At 41.9% G+C, this 24,897-nt stretch overlaps 1 protein-coding gene across 2 annotated transcripts; it reads right to left on the bottom strand.

Annotated features, from left to right (window-relative positions):
- Positions 1–735: 735 nt before the first annotated feature.
- On the bottom strand, positions 736–23,451 carry tnfrsf11a (tumor necrosis factor receptor superfamily, member 11a, NFKB activator). Of its 2 annotated transcripts, none has more exons than XM_035761041.2 (9): positions 23,135–23,451; positions 10,622–10,697; positions 10,139–10,264; positions 9,828–9,977; positions 9,587–9,671; positions 9,057–9,244; positions 8,493–8,542; positions 7,464–8,397; positions 736–2,911 (listed from the first exon to the last, which is right to left on the bottom strand). In XM_035761041.2, the coding sequence occupies exons 1-9, from the start codon at positions 23,207–23,209 to the stop codon at positions 2,598–2,600; spliced, it is 1,998 nt and encodes a 665-aa protein (XP_035616934.1). In that variant the 5' UTR covers positions 23,210–23,451; the 3' UTR covers positions 736–2,597. The 2 variants fall into 2 exon arrangements, with proteins under 2 accessions (XP_035616934.1, XP_035616935.1); XM_035761042.1 differs by lacking the exon at positions 23,135–23,451 and adding an exon at positions 13,623–13,813.
- Between the last annotated feature and the right edge of the window lie 1,446 nt (positions 23,452–24,897).

The following is a 24,897-nucleotide window of genomic DNA, read 5'->3' as shown; positions in this document are numbered from 1 at the left end:
GGTGAAGATATTCCAGTTTCAGCATTTCTGACTGCGAAGTTTCTGTTAGTTTCCAGGTGAGAACTTGCTGCCCTGTGTCATCAGCAGCGAACTAGAACATTACAGGAAATGCAGTGTGTGTATTTGTTTGTGTGCAATACATGTAATACAAGTAATACATCCTTCACTAGGTGGCATCATAGTTTAGTGCAAATGTTCTCCAATACATTACCCTCTAAATCTACACATTCTCTATTCTTATGTTCTCTAGAAGCAGCTGAGCTGAAGGCATCTGATGTAAACCATGTGCAGGCTAGTCATAACTTCCTGTTTTCACAGACAACAGAAAATACCCTACTCTCCTGGTGGGCCTCTGGTTCTCAATGGCACACACGCACGTACACTTGCACGCAAACACAAACGACCCAAACCAGGCCCTAAATCAGCATCTCCAGCCCTTCTCATGTGGTTTTAGAGAAAATAGCCCTATCCTAGATGCTACGCAAGCTAAACGTGGCCAATGCTACGTTGGCCCTATCCTGCCAGCCATCTTGTGTGATAATGAAATACTGTCAGTCTGTCTGTCTGCATTGGGGCAGTGACAGAAACTGAAGCCCGGCCACATGTGTAATTAGCTCTGTTTTCACAGTCATTATGGCTCAGAGAGAAGATAAATAACTTCATTGTAATGACCAGATAGCAGACAGTAAACCATGGAATAACGGTACGGCTGCTGTCACAAAAAAAAACACTCGATTTGAATCAAAACAGTTTTGTCATTTATTGAAATTTGAATCAATAGTTATAGTTTATTTACAGACAAGTTTTCACTTTCAACTCTTGAAAGCTTTATTTGATTGGTTAGCTATTCAATAGCTGGTTTTAGACTTGGACTTGTAGACTAACTGTGTGAGCTGGTTTTCATTTCAACACAGCCTGGTCAAATAGACTAGACGTAACATAGTAAATGTAAATCCGAGACACTAGCATTAGTATATGTTACGTTTGGTATGGTTACAAAAGACAGAAGTTTACTTAAGGCAAAAAGTAAAGGACAGGGGGGACAGGTGGGCGTATAATGCAAACATTATCGAATCGTATCACAGACAATTTTAGCTAATTATCTACTTTAACGACTTACTACTTTTTAGCTACTTTGCAACTACTTAGCATGTTAGCTAACCCTTCCCTTAACCTTACACTTTTTAGCTAACCCCAACTCAAACTCTTTTAGCTAAACCCCAGCCTGCTAACCTTAACCCCTAGCATAACTAACGTTTGCCAGCTAGCTAATGTTAGCCTCCTACCCACCTAGCTAACGTTAGCCTCAACAAATTGGAATTCGTAACATACTGTATCATAAATTTTTCAAATTCGTAACATATTATACAAATTGGAATTTGTAACATATCATACAATTTGGAATTCGTAAGATATCATACGAAATGGATGATGGGCATCCTCAAATTATATTATTATTATTAATACATACCATATGAAACATAACATATGACACTAAATGTGAGTGTCTCTGATTTAAATATTGACTAATACAAAATGCTCGGAGACACTATGTTGTTCAACCAGATAAAGTCTTAAAAGCTGCAATATGTAACTTTTTGGGCGACCCGACCAAATTCACATAGAAACGGGAGTTATCGATCGGTCATTATCATTCAAAGCAAAGAACCAGTAGATATGTTCTATGTGCACTATTTCTATGCGTTCTGTTCTGAAGTTTCGTTTTTTGCGTCTTTTACTTAAATCTTTTTACACCAGCTTCAAACAGCTGAAAATACAACATTTTTGATTACGGTAAATATATTTCCCAGCGATTTAGATGCTACAATGATTCTCTACACTAGACATGCTTGTTTTGTCACAGACTGAAATTAGGCAAACTATTCGATTTTAGTAACCACGAAATGGCGGAGTGATTTCTGCATAGTGCAGTCTATTCTCTTTGGGTCAGCACAATTGATTAAGGTGGATGAATCCCGGGTGTCCTGCTGTCCACAAGACTGTGTTAGCCCTCTGAGCTAAAGCTAACACAAGTCTTTTCAGACAAGGTTACTCATCACACGAGTGAGGATCACTGATCCACTTCCATGGTTTTTGTAGTACGACAATAAGGCTTTCGTTCCAAAGATTTCTTCATTCGTCCAACATCAAAAATATTTTAGAAAATAAACAACACATTTACATGTGTAGTATATAGCTCAACAAATGCATAGCATTTTTCTTAACAACAAACCGCACTCGTGGTGCTCTGAGAAGAAATCAACACCAAGGATAACAACAAGAAGGGAGTCAAACTCATGGACTTGATTTCAGTTGTCCAGCTCTTTTAGATCAGTAAAAATGAAAGAAATGAGACAATGAAGTAAAGGAGGCTTCATGAGACTATTGAGACAGCCATGAGGTCCAGATGAGGAACACAGTCCTTCAGGTTCCAGTTCTATGTCTATGGCACAGTTCCAATTCCTAGCACCTACCCAGGAAGACTATGGACTATTGTTTCAAGTAGGTCGTAGCAATAGGTTTTGGAGTGTCAACAAGTCTGTGGCTTCACTCCTCTCTTTATGGTACACTATCCACAATTTTCTTGTCTCACTTCATCAGTCACTGGGCAACTCATCAGTCACTTCCTGAACTGGCAGGTTGTCATCCTGCTGTGGGGGGTTATGGGTAATGGAGTTCCTTGGAGAATGTGGAGGTGAATGACCGACACTTTTGGAGGAGGCAGACCTCTGGAACAACGGAGCTCTCTCATTGGCCTGTTCCTGGACGGGGATTCCGAATGCATCATCTGGCCCTTCCTCCTCGTTGCCTAGCGACGTCTGGCTGACGTAGACGACGATGACATCAGCGCTGAAGTTCATAACCTGACCGCTGGAGATGAAGGTGGTGTTATTGTTCCCTGTCACCTGACCTGGCAGAGAGAGAGTAGAGAGAGAGTAGAAGTAGAGAGTAGAGGGTAGAGAGTGAGAGAGAGTAGAGAGAAGGAGAGGGAGAGAGAAAGAGAGAGAGAATTAAGGGGTCAGTTTAGCCAGTTAGCCTAGTTAAGAGTCTTGCCATTGTGGTCTCTTTCCCAAAATGGTATCAGGTTTAATTTCACTACCAGAGATAAAGGGACATAACCAACCAACACAGAGAACCAAACCTCTTTTGAAATGTGTACAGAGGCCAATGTATGTTATGGTTGTGTAATTATGCAGTAACACACACAAACACATGATCCTCTAAAGTTGTGATATAAAAAAAATGTTTATGTTAGGGGCGACCTCAGATGACTAATAGCGAGTAGGAGTGATGATGACCGTGCATAGTAACCATAGAAAGACCGTGGTCGGCTGCGGTTGCTTTGACCATAGTCCTGGTCAAGGACATCATAAACATATAATTTAACATCAGGGTATCAGTGTGACCAGCAGTTTTCATTCTATGTGAAAATGTCAAACTTTATTCAAGCTGCCATTTAGACGTAGAGAAGTATAGTTTGTCATAACATTATTACAGACGACATGTCCATCTCAGTGCTGAAATAGAATGAGTGTTATTCAAGCTGGCATTTAGACGCTTGTATCGTAAGCAACTTACAGCTAATGTCTTATCAAACCCACAACTTGTGAGAAGCACGATGCTCCAACCAACTGAGCCATCGGAACAACTCTGGCGTTTGCATTCAAATCAAGTGGAACAAACTGCCATCTTGTCCCTTATTTCCATGTTAGTAGTTCACACCGCTGAGGGTAGTTATAAACACAACTGGAAAACTACAGAAGTCTGTTTCTGTCTGCTGCCCATTTCAACCCCCCCCCCTCCTCACACCTCATTTACACGAATGCACGTGCACATGCACACAAACACACACCGTAACATAGTATGTGTCAGTGTCTAGAATCCCATCTGAAATCATTTACTGGCACTGGAATACCAGTCTGGCCAGTCTGGTGTAAAAGTGTCATTTCACCACCATCACTAAAACAAACAAACCCCCTGGTGTCTCTGTTTACAGCAGACTGTCTACAGTTTAACTATCTTAGGAGGGCAGATAACATCAATTATGAGAGGGAAATAATGGAACAGATGTAAACTGAGTGTGAAACTTGCTCTGCATCTCATTCTAGTCTAAAGTGGCTTCCTCTCCTCATCTCCTTTCCTTCTGGAGCTGATTTAGTCATGGGGAACACCTGTCTTCGCTTCGCTCGCTATACTACTTTAACCTGTCGTGCAGGTCTATGTCCAGGAGACACAAGGACTATACTACTTTAACCTATCGTGCAGGTCTATGTCCAGGAGACACAAGGACTATACTACTTTAACCTATCGTGCAGGTCTATGTCCAGGAGACACAAGGACTATACTACTTTAACCTATCGTGCAGGTCTATGTCCAGGAGACACAAGGACTATACTACTTTAACCTATCGTGCAGGTCTATGTCCAGGAGACACAAGGACTATACTACTTTAACCTATCGTGCAGGTCTATGTCCAGGAGACACAAGGACTATACTACTTTAACCTATCGTGCAGGTCTATGTCCAGGAGACACAAGGACTATACTACTTTAACCTATCGTGCAGGTCTATGTCCAGGAGACACAAGGACTATACTACTTTAACCTATCGTGCAGGTCTATGTCCAGGAGACACAAGGACTATACTACTTTAACCTATCGTGCAGGTCTATGTCCAGGAGACACAAGGACTATACTACTTTAACCTATCGTGCAGGTCTATGTCCAGGAGACACAAGGACTATACTACTTTAACCTATCGTGCAGGTCTATGTCCAGGAGACACAAGGACTATTGAGATGCAGCCCGTCTCTCCAAGGTGTGATCCCATAATTCAGTTGTTCCCAAACTGAGAGGTGCGTAATAGTAGTGCATCATCAGTTCCTCTTGTCATATCAGTCAGTAATACCTTAGAGAGCTACAGTATTTATAACTTTAGAACTTGTCAGACATTTCCAGATCAACCAGCCTGTCAGCTAAAGCTTTTTTATTAGTTTTTTTTAGCCCATAGATATTGTTCACATTTTTTTGTCACTCAAATAGCACATGAACACACATTATACATGGCAAAACATATAGAATTGCAAGAAGATTTGCTTTAAAACTGTAAAATGTTCTTTGTATCCCATGACAAAATGTGTAGAATTGCAGAAAATAAGCTTTAAACCTGCTCAATTCTCTCCAGTGCTTGTGCTCATAGAAATAGATGTGGCGGGTGCGCGCGCAGGGGTGTGTGGGATGTTCCCCAATGCTTCAAGGGGGGCCCTGAGTGAAAAGGTTTGGGAGCCCCCGCCATAATTAACCTCTCTGAGCGGGAAGTCCAGTTAATGACATGTTATTACTGCATTATGAGAAATGTGGTTTATTTACTTACTGCTGCTTTGGGGCATAATTAAAGTATACAGTGATCAACGAGAGTCTGAAAGTGTGTGAGTCTGGGTATTACTCAAGGGATGTGTATTCAGAGCACATCTTGTTTCAATTAGACCTGTAGTCACTTTGCAAAACCCTGCAGAACTCTGGAACTGTGTGAACAGGAGTGTTGTGGTGGGCAGAGCTCACACACAGAGAGATAAACACACACACACGTTACAGCACGGTGTAATCACTGGCTCATCACACACACACATTCTCCTTCCTACTGTGTGTGGTCTTTAAAACAAGCCAACAGTGTACAATATTAGTAGGAAACCAATATACTTATTTTGGAGCAACAATGTGAAAAGATATTTCTGAAAACTCAGTTACAGTCCTAGCCAAAACAATGTACAATAACCCAGATCCAATAACCCAGATCCAATAACCCAGATCCAATAACCCAGGAGAAACACCAGTGGATGTATTTATCTTTCCTCTTTAACAATGGTTGGAATGTATAATGACATGTGTACAGTGCCTTCAGAAAGTATTCACACCCCTTTAGTTCTTCTACATTTTGTTGCGTTACAGCCTGAATTTAAAATGGACTAAATTGAGATTTTGTGTCACTGGTCTACACACAGTACCCCAAAATGTAAAAGTGGAATTTTGTTTGCAGAACATTTTAGAAATGAATAAAAAATGAAAAGCTGAAATGTCTTGAGTCAATCACTATTCAACCCTTTTGTTATGGCCTAAATAAGCTCAGGAATACAAATGTGCATAACAAATCGCATGGACTCATTCCGCATTCAATAATATGGTTAACATTATTTTAGAATGACTACCCCCTCTCTGTACCCCACACATACAATGATCTGTAAAGTCCCTTCATCGAGTAGTGAATTTCAAGCACAGATTCAACCACAAAGACCAGGGAGGTTTTTCAATGCCTTGCAAAGAAGGGCATCGATTGGTAGATGTGTAAAATTTTAAAAAGATGACACTGATATCCCTTGGTGAAGCATGGCGAAGTTATTAATTAGGCTTTGGATGGTGTATCAATACACCCAGTCACTACAAAGATACAGGAGTCCTTCAAAACTCAGTTGCCAGGAAGAAACGCAACTGCTCAGGGATTTTCACCATGAGGCCAATGGTGATTTTAAAACTGAGGTTGGGTCAACAACATCGTGGTAACTCCACAATACTAACCTAAATGGCAGAGTGAAAAGAAGGAAGCCTGTACAAACTACAAATATTCCAAAACATGCATCCTGTCTGCAACAGAGCACTTAAGAAATATTGCAAAAAATGTGGTGAAGAAATGTAGTTTTGGTCCTGAATACAAAGCGTTATGTTTGGGGCAAATCCAACACAACGCATCACTGAGTACCACTCTTCATATTTTTAAGCATGGTGGTGGCTGCATCATGTTATGGGTATGCTTGTCAATGGCAAGGACTAGGAAGATTCCTATGATAAAATTAAACAGAATACAGCTGTAAGCACAGGCTAAATCCTAGAGGATAACCTGGTTCAGTCTGCTGGCTAACATACACTGGAAGACAAATTCAACTTTCAGCAGGACAATAACCTAAAACAAGGCCAAATCTATACTGGAGTTCCTTACCAAGACACATTGAATGTTCCTGAGTGGCCTAGTTACAAATTTTACTTAAATCTATGGTAAGACTTGAAAATGTCTGTCTAGCAATGATCAACAATCAACTTGACAGAGCTTGAAGAATTTAAAAAAGAATAACTGGGCAAATATTGTACAATCCAGGTGTGCACAGCTCTTAGAGACTTACCCAAAAAGCCTCACAGCTGTACTTACAAAGTATTGACTCAGGAGTGTGAATAATTATGTAAATTTGTTCTTTCTTTATTGGATTTTCAATACATTTGCAAACATTTCTAAAAACATGTTTTACTTTGTCATTATGGGGTATTGTGTGTAGATGGGTGAGAATTAAAAAATATATTTTATCCATTTTGAATTCAGGCTGTAACACAATAAAATGTGGACCAAGTCAAGGGATATGAATACTTTATTTAGCCTTTTTCTTGTAAAAAAGTGTGGCACTGCTATGCAGTATCTACCTGAGGTGAGTGCTGGTTCCGCAAGTTGGCTCTGGATACAATCAGGGGCACACTCCAGCTCCGAGCCCCCAGATAAGAGCTTGTTTCCTCCACTGCCCCTCCAGGAAAGTCCCTGGTTAGGCTCACTGCTGGAGGCCTCAGAGCTTAGCTTGGACTGCTGGTCTCCCACGGTTACAGAGGGGTCAGGAGAGGTTATGGAGGTTGAAGTGGGTGTGGTGTCTGTGGTGGGGGTGGAGCTTATGCTAGAGTTCAGTCTGTATAGCCCATCCACTTTCCTCTGTGAGCTGTCAATCAGCTGAGCTTTGACCTCTGACCTGGCTGGGGTCAGTGGCAGGTAGAGGTCACATGACGGCATGACGGGGGAAAGGGGGGAGGAGGTGGGAGAGAGGGAGTAGGGAGAGGTATTACAGCTCATCTCAGAGCTCTTCCCTTGCAAGCACTCAACCATCTTGGCCCTCTCCCTCCCTCCATCTTTTCTTTCATCCTTCTTTCCATCCCTGCTCTCCCCATCTCCTCCACAGGAGCAGGTCCCGAGGGTTCCAGGGTTGACGGCCTGACTACAGTCTTCATTCTCTCCTACCTCTAAAGGTTCCCTCACAGACAACACACACACACAGGAGCCAGCCCACAGTGGAGACACACACACACCCTCTGATACACCCTCCTCACACACAGCCTCCTCAGAAACCTCCTCCGCCTCCCCTGACCCCTCACTTCCCATCCCCTCATCCTCCTCCTCCCTCCTCTCCTCCTTCATCTCTTTAATGGGTGGTAGTTTGACCCGGTCACCAGGTATGGCTGTAGGACAGGTGTGTAGAGTTTCTGGGGGGGTGTCAGCAAGGACAATCAGACAGGTTTTCTCACACAGGGTGCAGTTCTGCCCCCCTACCCCACCTCCTTCACCCCCACTGTGGTAGAGAGGGGCCAGAGTCTCCTGGAGAGAAACACAAACAGATAGGTTAGTCTGAGAGCCATTGAACGTTTTATTTAGTCTACGGTTAATGCATGTCATCTAAAAGTCTACCCTACCTGCTGTATCCGGGTCCTTTTCAGATTCTGGACACATAATCGCAAATTCACTGTAAAACATAAGAGGATGACAGTCATTCATTTCAGATACATTTTATGCCAAGGAATATTTATATTAAAAAATGATTCCTTCAAGAATATTGTCCTCTGCAACAAATTCAACCTGGGTAGACATAATATAGCAAATGTAAATCTATCTCCCTCCATTTAGTATCATATGTTACGTTTAGTATGGTATGTATTAATTTATGCATGTCCATCATCCATTTCGTATGATATGTTACGAATTCCAATTTGTTGTGGCTAACGTTAGCTAGGGGTTAAGATTAGGATTAGGAATTAGGTTAAAGGGTTAAGGTTAGCTAACATGCTAAGTAGTTGCTAATTAGCTCAAATGCTAAAGTTGTCCGTGATGAGATTCAAACACAAAACCTTCGGGTTGCTAGATGTTCACAGTATACGCCCACCTATCCACCCCGACCGTGGGTGTCCAGGATTTACGTTTACTATGTTACCTCTAGTCTATGAGACACAGCGGACAAATTTACTCTCTCACTCGGGTACCTGAGAGTAGTTTGAGTTTGTCCTTGTAGCAGAAGAGCAGGAGGATGAGGAGACAGAGGACAGTGATGACTGACAGAATACACACTAGGACCCAGGAGGAGGTAGAGGAACCAGAGAGATGGGGTCCACAGACAGCATCAGTCTGGTCGCTCCCGGTCTTTTTGTCACTCTTCCCCAGGCCTTTACAACTGGAAGGAGAAAACACCCAAGGACACATGGTCATTATTTCTGTTTTATAGCAATTCAGGCATTCTCTCTCTCCTTTCTTTCCCTCTCTCACTCTGCTCTCTTTCTCTCCTTCCCTCCCCCTCTGTTCTCTTGGTTGACCACAGAGTCAGGCAGTGGTAGAAGCTGCTCTGTGTTCCAGTGGAAGTGGTGCAGCATTAGTCAGAACAGCGCTGTGGTGGAGCTTTGAGCGCCTGTAGAACCCTGTTCCTGCCTCACTGAATGGGACACACTGGACTGAAGAGGAGCGCCCAGGGGAAAAGACATTGTATGAAGGGACACGGTATAGGTGTGTGTTAACTCACTTGGTCCACTGTCTGCATGGTTCTATAGAGGTGTTGGGAGAGAAATATCCTCTCTTGCACGCAACACAAGTTCTCCTGCCCGCCTCTGAGTTTAAAACACACATGACAGAGAAGAGTGAAAAACTGGACTGCTAACAACAGTGGTAACACAGAAGTATGTGTGTGTGCCTGCCTGTGTGTGTGTGTGTGCACGCGCGTGTGTGTGTGCATGTTCATGTCTGCGTGTGTATGTCTCTCTCACCAGTGTCAGTCTCCAGTCCATATCCTGGTCCACAGGTAGGAATCTTCTCACAGAACTCACAGTTGATAGGAGAACACTCTAGACCAGGTTGACATTGACAGGGTACCGCAGCCTGGGGGTTACTGGGCCTCTCACGATTAAAACCTTTACCTGGGTTTCACAAACAGGTCAGGGGTTAGTGGTTAACCAAAGCAAACACCACAGACATCAGCATCTCCAAAAGCTTTTGCTAAAATGTATAGAAAACAAAGCTTCAACAGTAGACTTAAAGGCATCCTTCCAACTAGACTAGACGCCAGTCACCTACTGACCTGTGTCACAGAACTTCTGTGGCAGACACTTGGTCTCGTTGGTCCAGTCAGGCTGGTATTCATCACGACCACACTGACGACACTTGGTGTCAGAGTACCCAGAACACTCTGCAAACACATAGGAGCCTGGGGGGTGGGGAAGAGCGAGAGGGTTAGACTGGCCACAGGTTAATACACCAACGTTGCAGTGATCTGCTGAGGTAAGAGAAAGCGGAAGAGGAAGAGGCTAAAATAGATACATTTCCATTACGCTTCGAGATGAACAGTTATTTGGGGATTAGGGTGTGTGCACATGTGTATGTATTGCAGCAAGTCAGTTCCTCTTTCACATCCTTCCTAATTTATTTTCAGGAAAAATGAAACATGGCAGTTTCTTCCTTCCATGCATATGACGGCTCTCTGCTAAAGCCCAGACAACTGGTTCTGTAGAGTGGTCATATTGGGTGTTAATGGCCATTCATGTATTTCTCTGGTTTAGTTTACCTGGTTCACACCTCCTGCAGCATCTCTTGTCTTTGAGGTACTGCTGCTGGGTACAGGTGGGTCTGGAGAGGGCTGTCTGGAAGACAAAACACAAACCACTATGGCCAATCTGGTTGTGTCAAGGCCTAAAACAATTATTGGCAGGTGACAGTCAATTTTAACAAAATGTCATTCATTAATTTGTTTATTCACCGTACAAAAAGAAAACTGCATGGGGAAAAGATCTGGTGAAAAAGGGTGGTTCATGTCTGGACATGTGAATAATGACACGCGTGAACGTTTGTCACGTGAAAGTTCTGAATCTATTTTCACATGTGAAACCGCTAATTTCACACGTGAATATGCAATTGACATGTGAGGTGAAAACGGGTTATTCCCCTCACATATAAAAAGTGGACTTCAAGACATGTGAACAACTGACTTCACGTGTCTCTTTTCTGATGTGAACATTTCTGCTCAACATGTGAAAACAGCTACTTCACATGTGAAAATGTGAAAAATGTATCATGTGTGTTGTTTGTAAGGGTCATTCATGAATTTGTAGACATGAGATATAAGTCTATCAGTAAGACTAAACAGTGGTTGTTGGAGGAAAAGAGAAGAGGATTGCCCAAGACAGAAAGAAACAGAAAACCCCCAACCCGTCAAGGCATTCCACTGCAAACATTCTCACATTCTCACTGTCAACAGAATGCATTTTGGAATGAAACATTACTGGAATAAAACATTGTTCTAATGATTTGATTCCAAACGGTTCTAACGTCCAAGCCCTTTAAAACAAGACCATAAAATACAAATAGTGCCCACTTCAGCAGAGCATACTGGCATTGTAGTAGTCACCAGAGTGGATACTTGGCTGTGGAGGGAAGGAGGTCGCCTCAGTGGCTCGTTGAAGCTTGGTGTACAGATGTAGGATCTTTCCAGTTAAATTTGAAACTTGTAGTGTACAGTGCATTCGGAATGTATTCAGACCCCTTCTATTTTGTTACATTACAACCTTATTCTAAAATGGATTCAATAAACAAATGTCCTCAATCTACACACAATACCCAATAATGACAAATATGTATTTACAAGTATTCAGACCCTTTGCTACGAGACTCAAAATTGAGCTCAGGTGCATCCTGTTTTCACTGAGGTGTTTCCATAACTTGATTGGAGTCCACCGGTGGAAGATTAAATTGATTGGACATGATTTGGAAAGGCACACTCCTGTCTATACAAGGTCCCACAGTTGACAGTGCATGTCAGAGCAAAAACCAAGCCATGAGGTCGAAGGAATTTTCTGTAGAGCTTCAAGACAGGATTGTGCTGAGGCACAGATCTGGGGAAGGGTACCAAAACATTTCTGCAGCATTGAAGGTCCCCAAAAACACAGTGGCCTCCATCATTCTTAAATGGAAGAAGTTTGGAACCACCAAGACTCTTCCTAGAGCTGGCCGCCCGGCCAAACTGAACAATCGAGGGGAAAGGGCCTTGGTCAGGGGAGGTGACCTATAACTCGATGGTCACTCTGACAGAGCTCCAGAGTTCCTCTGTGGAGATGGGAGAATCTTCCAAAAGGCCAAACATCTCTGCAGCACTACACCAATCAGGGCTTTATGGTAGAGTGGCTAGACGGAAGTCACTCCTTAGTAAAAGGCACATGACAGCCGGCTTGTAGTTTGCCAAAAGGCACCTAAAGGACTCTCAGACCATGAGAAACAAGATTCTCTGTTCTGATGAAACCAAGATTGAATTCTTTGCTTCAAGTCCGGAGGAAACCTGGCAACATCCCTATGGTGAAGCATGGTGGTGGCAGCATCATGCTGTGGGGATGTTTTTCAGTGGCAGGGACTGAGAAAGTAGTCAGGATCGAGGGAAAGATGAATATAGCAAAATACAAAGAGACCCTTGATGAAAACCTGCTCCAGAGCGCTCAGGACCTCAGACTGTGGTGAAGGTTCACCTTCCAACAAGACTAAGCACACAGCCAAGACAACACAAGAGTGGCTTCTGAATGTCCTTGAGTGGCCCAGCCAGAGCTCAGACTTGAACTCAATCGAACATCTTTGAAGAGTGAAGAGACCTGAAAATAGCTGTGCAGCGACGCTCCCTATCCAACCTGACAGAGCTTGAGAGGATCTGCAGAGAAGACTGGGAGAAACCCCCCAAATACAGGTGTGTCAAGCTTGTAGCGTCATACCCAAGAAGAATCAATAATGTAATCGCAAGATTAAGATCCTACATCTGTGTAATAGACACTTAAAACATGAGTTTCTCTCTACTGTGAACACTGATCGTGCTGTGGTCTACCCACCCACTGCTGTTGGCAGGGGTTCAATGGTAAGCTAATACAATACCCCTCACCACAAACACACATATGCATGTACCTCCCCAGCCAGTGTTCTGAATTACAGAATAATACTGTTATGAGAGAAAATATGCTGAACCAAAAGATTCTTTGTGAAGGAATAGAACTAACAAAAACACCTAATTCTCCATTTATATAAACCTTCAAACACCACAAGCACAGAGTGCTTCTGCCGAGTATTACTAACTCCATCCTAAAGAATCTTACAGTAGCTCTACTTCACTGTCACATGGCACAACTCTTGCCTCTCTCCATCCCTCCCTCTGCTGTCTGTGCCCCCATGCCAGCTCTGTCCCCCAATCACAGACTACAGAAACTCATCTAAAGCTTCTCATTCAGGTTCTTCTTGTTACCCACCAAGTTTAAAAAAACAAAGTCTGTAGCCACGTCTTAAGCTGCAACCCAGAACAAACAAGCTTTCTGCGACCAACCCTTTAAAAACCTCCACTGATACGGTTTTAGTCTGTGTGTCTGTGGTGCCAGAGATCCCAACCAGTTGAATTACTTCCACAGTGTCTCACATCAGTCATGGTTTTGCTTTTAATGATGAATGCCACTCATAGTTGTGACCACAGTCATAATGAGCAACATGTGTTAGAGGAGACAAGCTGACTGAGATCAGAGCAATGCTGACATGCCTCAACTTACAGCTGTTGGAGAAGGACACATTTCCCATACATCGAAGAAGGTGGGTGAGTAATGGAGCAGTAGTTCCAATGGCTCAGCATGGTGCTGGAAACACTATAGTTGTGGGTTTGATTCCTGGATGGGCCATATATAGATCGGTCCTCTGGACCCCAAGGGCTGCATGTTTTGGTTTTTGTCCTAGCACTACACAGCTGATTCAGATCAACTAATCATCAACCTTCGATCATTTGAAACAGCTGTGTAGTGTTAGCAAAAACCAAAACGTGCATGCCTTGGGGTCCCGAGAACCCAGTTTTGGAAATGCTGCCTTACCGTATAACTGTCATGGATCAATGTTTCAGAGATGAGGGAAGGGTATGCAGGAAGGAGGTGAGGGAAGAAGGCATGTTGAGACTATTGACACCCAACCGTGACAGACAGTATTGCTCAGTGACAGATTTGGGCGAAAGGGGGCAGGAAACCAAAAGAATGCTGGGAATCGTATTTCAGTTTCCTCTGCCTCCGAACATCAGGCCATAATTGAGACGTTGCTGCAATATGTTTTAATTCATTAAATATATAAGAGCATGGCTGGATCCACCCTAAATGATTACAGGCTAAACTAGAGAAAGGCCAGGATGTTACATAGGCACCTCTAACCTCCATCCATTCTTATTTTATCTGAAGTGCAACTACAGTCAGTTCTGTTACATGCAAACATTGGTTCCCAAACTGTTTGTGTGTGTGCTGTGAACCATCATAAATGTTAAAAGAAGAGATAGAGATATACAACGTAGAACAACAAATAATGCATGCAGAACAGAATTAGGCCGATACCCGCTAATTATCGAAATCCAGAAAACAGCCGTTAAATTCTACAACCACCTAAAAGGTAGCGATTCCCAAATATTCCATAAAGCCATCACCTACAGAGAGATGAACCTGCAGAAGAGTCCCCTAAGCAAGCTGGTCCTGTGGGCTCGGTTCACAAACACACCCCACAGAGCCCCAGGACAGCAACACAATTAGACCCAACCAAATCATGAGAAAACAAAAAGATAATTACTTGACACATTGGAAATAATTAACAAAAAAACAGAGCAAACTAGAATGATATTTGGCCCTAAACAGAGTACACAGTGGCAGAAAACCTGACCACTGTGACTGACCCAAGCTCTAGTTGTCACAAATCTCGCCGAAGATGGTGCCCCTTCCTGTTCGGGCAGAGCTCGGCGGTCGTCGTCGCCGGCCTATTAGCTGCCATCGATTCCCTTTCCGTTTGTTTCTGTTTATTGGGTCTAATTGGGTACACCTGTTTTGAGTTAGTGTTTGTTTGTAGGCTATTTAAGGGCACTAGGCCCGCTGGGTATTTGTGTGGGCTTGTTCTCTGTTATTTGGTGTTGGTGTATTAGTGTGATCTATATTTTTCCGGACAGTTTTAGTCCTGTGTATTTTGGACGGGTTGTTTCATGCGCCCTTGTGTTTTGCATGTCCGTGTCTCCACTGCCTTTGGAATAAAATATCCACGTACGGAGTTACCTGCTCTCTGCGCTTGACTCCTCCACTCACCATTCATAGAAGTCGTAACACTAGTGACTCCCCATCCCGGATCCGGGAGCGTAATCATCGACTGACACTAATTATCATAATGCAACGGACATAAATATTACTAGAAAATATTCCTATTCATGAACATCACAAGTGAAATATATTGAGACACAGCTTAGCCTTTTGTTAATCACTCTGTCATCTCAGATTTTCAAAATGTGCTTTACAGCCAAAGCAAGACAAGCATTTGTGTAAGTTTATCGATAGCCTAGCATAGCATTATGTCCAGCTAGCAGCAGGTAACTTGGTCACGAAAATCAGAAAAGCAATCAAATTAAATCGTTTACCTTTGATGAGCTTCGGATGTTTTCACTCACGAGACTCCCAGTTAGATAGCCAATGTTCCTTTTTTCCAAAAATATTATTTTTGTAGGCGAAATAGCTCCGTTTGTTCTTCACGTTTGGCTGAGAAATCGACCGGAAATTTCGGTCACGACAACGCCGAAAAATATTCCAAATTAGCTCCATAATATCGACAGAAACATGGCAAACGTTGTTTATAATCAATCCTCAAGGTGTTTTTCAAATATCTATTCGATAATATATCCACCGGGACAATTGGTTTTTCAGTAGGACCGATTGGAAAAATGGCTACCTCTGTATTTTACGCGAGAATCACTCTGAGAGCCATCAGGTGACCACTTACACAATGTAGCCGCTTACGGGTATTCTTCAACATAAAGGCGTAAAACTACGTCACAATGCTGTAGACACCTTGGAGGATATGTAGAAAAAGTAATCTGGTTGATAGCCCATTCACTGCTCAATAGGGACGCATTGGAACGCAGAGCTTTCAAAACACGAGGCACTTCCGGATTGGATTTTTCTCAGGCTTTCGCCTGCAATATCAGTTATGTTATACTCACAGACAATATTTTTACAGTTTTGGAAACTTTAGAGTGTTTTCTATCCTAAGCTGTCAATTATATGCATATTCTAGCATCTTGTCCTGACAAAATATCCCATTTACTTTGGGAACGTTATTTTTCAAAAAATGAAAATACTGCCCCCTAGGCACAAGAGGTTATTAAGGAAAGCTTTGACTATGTACTGACTCAGTGAGCCTTGCTATTGAGAAAGGCCGCCGTAGGCAGACATGGCTCTCAAGAGAAGAGAGGCTTATGTGCACACTGCCCACAAAATGAGATGGAAACTGAACTTCACTTCCTAACCTCCTGCCTAATGTAAGACCATATTAGAGACACATTATTTCATCAGAACACACAGATCCAAATAATTCGAAAACAAACCCGATTTTGATAAACTCCCATATCTACTGGGTGAAATACCACAGTGTGCCATCACCACAGCAAGATTTGTGACCTGTTGCCACAAGAAAAGGTCAACCAGTGAAGAACAAACACCATTGTAAATACAACCCATATTTATGTTTATTTATTGTTGTACTTTCACCATTTGTACATCGTTACAACACTGTATATATACATAATATGACATTTGTAATGTCTTTATTCTTTTGGAACTTCTGTGAGTGTAATGTTTCCTGTTCATTTTTATTGTTAATTTCACTTTTGTATATTATCTACTTCACTTGCTTTGGCAATGTTAACATATGTTTCCCATGCCAAAAGCCCCTTGAATTGAAATAGAGAGAGAGAAAGGAAGAGAGTGCGTGATAGAGAGAGACCTGGCTCTCAAGAGAAGACAGGCTAGGTGCACACTGCCCACAAAACAAGGTAAAAACTGAGCTGCACTTCCTAACCTCCTGCCAAATGTATGACCATATTAGAGGCACATATTTTCCTCAGGTTACATAGACCCACAAAGAATTTGAACACACATCCAATTTTGATACATTTGCATATCCATTAGATGAAATACCACACAGTGTGCCATCACAGCAGCAAGATGTGTGACCTGTTGCCACAAGAAAAGGGCAACCATATATTTATGTTTATTTTTCCCCCCCTTTGTAGTTTAACTATTTGCACATCATTACAACATTGTACATAGCCATAATATGACTTTTGAAATGTCCCTATTCCTTTGAAACTTTTGTGAGTTTAATGTTTACTGTTCATTTTTATTGTGTATTTCACTTTTGTTTATCATCTATTTCACTTTATTTGGCAATGTAAACATATGTTTCCCATGCCAATAAAGCTATTTGCATTTAAATGAATTCAGAGTGAGAGGGAGAGAGAGAGGGGGGGGGGGGGTAGAGAGAGAGATGAGTGACTGAGTGTGAATGAGTGAGTGAGATAGAAGACTAGAGAAAGAGTGTGTGACAGTTCTCACAACCAGTAGCACCTGTAAAATACTATCTTTATTTGTTTGTAAATGGGGGGCGCTGCAATCAATTCAATTCAATTCAATTCAAGGGCTTTATTGGCATGGGAAACATGTGTTAACATTGCCAAAGCAAGTGAGGTAGACAACATACAAAGTGAATATATAAAGTGAAAAACAACAAAAATTAACAGTAAACATTACACATACAACAGTTTCAAAACAGTAAAGACATTACAAATGTCATATTATATATATATATATATATATATATATATATATATATATACATACACAATGTACAAATAATTAAAGGACACAAGATAAAATAAATAAGCATAAATATGGGTTGTATTTACAATGGTGTTTGTTCTTCACTGGTTGCCCTTTTCTCGTGGCAACAGGTCACAAATCTTGCTGCTGTGATGGCACACTGTGGAATTTCACCCAGTAGGTATGGGAGTTTTTCAAAATTGGATATGTTTTCGAATTCTTTGTGGATCTGTGTGATCTGGGGAAATATGTCTCTCTAATATGGTCATACATTGGGCAGGAGGTTAGGAAGTGCAGCTCAGTTTCCACCTCATTTTGTGGGCAGTGAGCACATAGCCTGTCTTCTCTTGAGAGCCATGTCTGCCTACGGCCTTTCTCAATAGCAAGGCTATGCTCACTGAGTCTGTACATAGTCAAAGCTTTCCTTAATTTTGGGTCAGTCACAGTGGTCAGGTATTCTGCCGCTGTGTAGGGCCAAATAGCATTCTAGTTTGCTCTGTTTTTTGTTAATTCTTTCCAATGTGTTAAGTAATTATCTTTTGTTTTCTCATGATTTGGTTGGGTCTAATTGTGCTGTTGTCCTGGGGCTCTGTAGGGTGTGTTTGTGTTTGTGAACAGAGCCCCAGGACCAGTTTGCTTAGGGGACTCTTCTCCAGGTTCATCTCTCTGTTTGTGATGGCTTTGTTATGGAAGGTTTGTGAATCGCTTCCTTTTAGGTGGTTGTAGAATTTAATGGCTCTTTTCTGGATTTTGATAATTAGTGGGTATCGGCCTAATTCTGCTCTGCATGCATTATTTGGTGTTTTACGTTGTACACGGAGGATATTTTTGCAGAATTCTGCGTGCAGAGTCTCAATTTGGTGTTTGTCCCATTTTGTGAAGTCTTGGTTGGTGAGCGGACCCCAGACCTCACAACCATAAAGGGCAATGGGCTCTATGACTGATTCAAGTATTTTTAGCCAAATCCTAATTGGTATGTTGAAATTTATGTTTCTTTTGATGGCATAGAATGCCCTTCTTGCCTTGTCTCTCAGATCGTTCACACCTTTGTGGAAGTTACCTGTGGCGCTGATGTTTAGGCCAAGGTATGTATAGTTTTTGTGTGCTCTAGGGCAACAGTGTCGAGATGGAATTTGTATTTGTGGTCCTGGTGACTCGACCTTTTGGAACACCATTATTTTGGTCTTACTGAGATTTACTGTCAGGGCCCAGGTCTGACAGAATCTGTGCATAAGATCTAGGTGCTGCTGTAGGCCCTCCTTGGTTGGTGACAGAAGCACCAGATCATCAGCAAACAGCAGACATTTGACTTCGGATTCTAGCAGGGGAGGCCGGGTGCTGCAGACTTTTCTAGTGCCCGCGCCAGTTCGTTGATATATATGTTGAAGAGGGTGGGGCTTAAGCTGCATCCCTGTCTAACCCCACGACCCTGTGTGAAGAAATGTGTGTGTTTTTTGCCAATTTTAACCGCACACTTGTTGTTTGTGTACATGGATTTTATAATGTCATATGTTTTACCCCCAACACCACTTTCCATCAGTTTGTATAGCAGACCCTCATGCCAAATTGAGTCGAAGGCTTTTTGAAATCAACAAAGCATGAGAAGACTTTGCCTTTGTTTTGGTTTGTTTGGTTGTCAATTAAGGTGTGCAGGGTGAATACATGGTCTGTTGTACGGTAATTTGGTAAAAGCCAATTTGACATTTGCTCAGTACATTGTTTTCATTGAGGAAATGTACGAGTCTGCTGTTAATAATAATGCAGAGGATTTTCCCAAGGTTACTGTTGACACATATTCCACGGTAGTTATTGGGGTCAAATTTGTCTCCACTTTTGTGGATTGGGGTGATCAGTCCTTGGTTCCAAATATTGGGGAAGATGCCAGAGCTAAGTATGATGTTAAAGAGTTTTAGTATAGCCAGTTGGAATTTGTTGTCTGTATATTTGATCATTTCATTGAGGATACCATCGACACCACAGGCCTTTTTGGGTTGGAGGGTTTTTATTTTGTCCTGTAACTCATTCAATGTAATTGGAGAATCCAGTGGGTTCTGGTAGTCTTTAATAGTTGATTCTAAGATCTGTAGTTGATCATGTATATGTTTTGCTCTTTGTTCTTTGTTATAGAACCAAAAAGATTGGAGAAGTGGTTTACCCAGACATCTCCATTTTGGATAGATAATTCTTCGTGTTGTTGTTTGTTTAGTGTTTTCCAATTTTCCCAGAAGTGGTTAGAGTCTATGGATTCTTCAATTGCATTGAGCTGATTTCTGACATGCTGTTCCTTCTTTTTCCGTAGTGTGTTTCTGTATTGTTTTAGTGATTCACCATAGTGAAGGCGTAGACTCAGGTTTTCCGGGTCTCTATGTTTTTGGTTGGACAGGTTTCTCAATTTCTTTCTTAGATTTTTGCATTCCTCATCAAACCATTTGTCATTATTGTTAATTTTCTTCGGTTTTCTATTTGAGATTTTTAGATTTGATAGGGAAGCTGAGAGGTCAAATATACTGTTAAGATTTTCTACTGCCAAGTTTACACCTTCACTATTACAGTGGAACGTTTTACCCAGGAAATTGTCTAAAAGGGATTGAATTTGTTGTTGCCTAATTGTTTTTGGTAGGTTTCCAAACTGCATTCCTTCCACCTATAGCATTTCTTAATGTTACTCAGTTCCTTTGGCTTTGATGCCTCGTGGTTGAGTATTGCTCTGTTTAAGTAGACTGTGATTTTGCTGTGGTCTGATAGGGGTGTTAGTGGACTGACTGTGAACGCTCTGAGAGATTCTGGGTTGAGGTCAGTGATAAAGTAGTCTACAGTACTACTGCCAAGAGATGAGCTATAGGTGTATCTACCATAGGAGTCCCCTCGAAGCCTACCGTTGACTATGTACATACCCAGCGTGCGACAGAGCTGCAGGAGTTGTGACCCGTTTTTGTTGGTTATGTTGTCATAGTTGTGCCTAGGGGGCATATGTGGGAGGGGATGCTGTCACCTCCAGGCAGATGTTTGTCCCCCTGTGTGCTGAGGGCAATCCCTGATCCCATCATCTTCTCTGACATGAGATACATTCCAGTCTTTCTCAGATTTGCATAACCGCCACCCCAAACTCTGACACCAGGCCAAGAACAACCTCTCCCACATTAATGATTTAACACCTGGGTATTTGTAGACTACAGATTCAAATCTAGGTACTCTGTGAATTATCGCATGATAATCTCATGTCTATTCATGTTACTACCAAGGGATATAAATGATATGTAATGACTTATAAACAGTTTACTTATGGTTAACATATGTAACAATGGTTTATAGCCCTTTATAAACAGATCTCCATCTAAAGTACTGTTTGCCGCTGGATGTGGGCTGTAGTAGACTGTATGTCTGTCTGTCTGTCATCCAAGCACCACCACAACGCTTTATATTTTACAACGAACTCCGCAGCAGAAGCGAACTCCTTCGTCCGCTGCTCTTTACCACGCGCGAGGTTCCAATAAATCACGTTTTGCGGGGGAAGTTGTGAAGCACCAGGGAAACTGTGAAACATGCTGTACCCTATTGCGTGATTGTGTTTATGAGTCTGTTATTAAAGAATGTGAAACAATGTGTATGTTTAATGCTTTTCATTAAATCATGTACGGCTATACTTATTGTTTTTAAATGATTAAAGGAATGGAAACATTGTGATTTTAGTGTGCGGAACGGCTTGCAGGGGAACTCAGTTAAACGTGTCATGAGGCTGATGGCTAAAAAAACAGTCTGTACTATATCTAGATTCTACAATGTATTTTCACGTTTAAGAATGTATTTTCTCCCCAAATAGAAGCTATATTTATCACGGTCCACAACTTGGTTGGTTTCTTCGTCTGTCACTCTCTCAGGTTAAGACTTGTCCTACAGGAGTGAGAATGAGGCAACACCTGGGCTCGTCCAGTTAGTACAGTTGTAGACACTTAGCGTTTAGATACTGTAGACACTTAGCGTTTGCATGCACATTAGACAAAACATAAATGACTAAATGAATACTAGTGTTTGGTATTGCATAACATAAGAGAGTCATTACAATAGAAAATATGACTAGAAATGTATGTTTTGATAACAACGAGCATTGCCATTAAAAAGATGGACATGTGCAACTCATGGAAAATCGTATACAGTTGAGGACAAATAGACTGAAAAAAAAACGTTTGGTGTTCATTTGTGTTTAAATTCCAACTGCACAGGACGCCCCTCACTTTAAAGTAAAAACATGTCATGGACTAAATGATTCACGCACTCCATTGTAAAGTGCAAGGTAGCCCAATACTGATCTAAAGGAGCCTAAAGTTACTCTTTATTTTCCAAGAAACTTACCTGTTTTGTTTAGAGGCGAATTGCCTCTGGCAGCTAAAACAGCCAAATTCTCCATCTAAACTAGAATTGATTCTCAATTGTAGTAAGGTTCTAGAAACATAAAGCCCTTTACTTTCATATCAGATCAAAATAATTTCACAAATTCAAAATACACACTCACTGTTTTAACACAGTTTTAGCCAACAGTATTTTTCAGTGACAACACTTTTGTGGCATGTCCGACTTCCTCACAGGTATTTGGAAACGCAGATAGTCCCAGCTAATTAGTACAGGTAGTCCACTCTGTCTTCCCTCTTTTTTTCAGTAAACAAGCGCGGGAATATGGCCATGTGGGAACCTTAACCCTATACAGGTGTGTAGTAATTTAAGCTTTTTAAAATTATTATTATTTCTGGCTGATATGAAAGATATGGTCCTTACGTTTCCAAAACAAGCAATGCGTGTTAACGTTTAGATCAAGTGTCGGGGCTCTTAAAACACTTAACTGGCCAGAAGATACCTTAATCAATTGGGTGCTAAAGGTAGTTTGTGTATATGAATGGGGTAAGTGCAAAGGTACCAATGTACATGAAAGTAACTGTAGGTCCTGTATTTCTCAATGGAATATCTGTCATGCAACATATTGCTCAGACAGTTGCAACACCAACCCGTATGATGGGGAGAAAGACGCAAGAGAACACGTCCTAAATCCCCTAGACAAACCCACATGATCCTGATTTACAGTAACAAGACAAACGCCCCCACAACAAATTGGAGCCTAAACGTGAACGTCCGGTAAAAACAACCTTAAGGCCAGCAAGAATGCATCCAGCTGTCCTTTACAGTTTACAGGGGAGGGCCGGGGTGCTTGGTCACGACCCAAACATAAATGTTTCCACTTGATGCTCAAGCATGTCTGTTTTCTACCAACTCTTCCAGAGCAATAACAATGGCCAGATGAAGACCTACTCTAGATATAGAGAAAACTCTATACATCCATTAAATAAAACTATTATCTATAGAAAGCACTTTTTTATGCATGCAATGAGTTTTTTGAGTAGCCTATGATTTACCTGTGCGCACAGATTGAGAACCAGATGGGTGACCCAGCCTTGAAATATCCAACTGGTAGGGAAGTGAATTCTCATCTCTCCTCCTTAGAGACACAAATCAGAGAAGAAAAGAAATCCAATTGTCTTGTGCAGATTTAGGATGGTCGATAGCAAAGGAACCGGTACGGTTTTGTCGGTAATTATAGGGATTTTGGGGGATACAGTGTGCAGCCTCCAGACCAGTCTGGCATTCTCGCTTCGCATGCCCGGTAATGCACGCTCTGCTTTCCTCTAGTGTCACCCACGCGCTCGAGAGTGATCAGCCTCTGGTGAAAACACAGTAAATTTACAAGCACTACCGGATAGAGGGTTGGGGAAGATCCCGCCCCTCTGACCTTCTCCTCCAATGGGTTTTGAGGAGACGAGGAGAGAGAGCATGCAATTGAGATTCTCTCATAGTCTAAACTCCCCCCTCGCCATTGAATAAAATAATCCGTGTGTGTTGATTGCCTCAGACATACTGTAAAAGTTCAATGGTTTGAGTCTCACACCTAAAGTAGACCCTAATGTTGTTTCACAATGTAAATGAACCCATATAATCAATTGAAATAAACATAATTGTATAAATCTGGTCTGTCTCTTCCTCTCCACTGTATTAAACTAACATGGCATTTTGTGAGGAAGGTTGTGATGTAATGTATTCATTGCCATGACTGTGAGACTGGCCAATAGCTTCTACCCCCAGACCATCAGGCTGCTGAATAGCCACCACTAGGCAGCTGCTCACCTTGTCTCCCTCCTGCACCTTGGACTTCCTCTGATATGTCACAAAATGGGTGAGTGATATTTGGGGATCCTCTGTAACAGCCTCATCTAATCCTCTCTAACCCCCCCTGCCTACCTAGCTTCCCACTCTCCCTCGAAGCCGTCAGGTGTAATTTAATATTTGCATAACCGTCACTTTATTTTAGAAGGAAGGCTTTCTTCACCTTTACTCAGCTCTGCGTCACTCTCTCCTCTCCCCCTGCCAGGGACAAGCAGAACCTCACATGCAAATTCAGAGGCTTTCCGCTTTTGTTAAGTTTTTTTCTTTTACTAGGTGAGAGAGAGTGGGGGAATATTTCCTGGAGGCGTTCTCTGGAACTTGGTAGAACTTAATGTTCTAATTCCAGGAACACAGAACAGACAGTGATGTTTGGAGTTGTAACTCAGCCATTGCAGGTTTCTGTGACACAATGGAACCTACTGGAGCTAAGTCTAGAGCTCTGCTCACCACGTCAGCTCTGACAGAGACCACAAATTTGGCTTCTGATAATGATGATGCAAAGATGCAGGGATGTGTTGCATCGGTGACGTCATATTTGAAATTGTACGGTACATCCAAACAAACACTGAATAAACAGATATACAACTACATTGAACAGAAATGTAAACGCAACATGTAAAGTGTTGGTCACATATTTCATGAGCTGAAATAAAAGATCCCCAAAAATGTTACATAAGCACAAAAAGCTTAATTATTTTCACAAATTTGTTTACATCCCTGTTAGTGAGCATTTCTCCTTTGCCAAGATAATCCATCCACCTGACAGGTGTGGCATATCAAGAAGCTGAATAAACAGCATGATCATTACAAAGGTGCACCTCGTGCTGAGGACAATAAAAGGCCACTGTAAAATGTGCAGTTTTGTCACAACACAATGCCTCAGATATCTCAAGTTTTGAGGGAGCATGCAATTGGCATGCTGACTGCAGGAATGTCCACCAGAGCTGTTGCCAGAGAA

The sequence above is a fragment of the Oncorhynchus keta genome, chromosome 28 (assembly GCF_023373465.1).
Source record: "Oncorhynchus keta strain PuntledgeMale-10-30-2019 chromosome 28, Oket_V2, whole genome shotgun sequence".
NCBI classification, from domain to species: Eukaryota; Metazoa; Chordata; class Actinopteri; order Salmoniformes; family Salmonidae; genus Oncorhynchus; species Oncorhynchus keta.
Note: the sequence above shows the minus strand (reverse complement) of the source record. Positions and strands in the feature narration are given on the sequence as shown.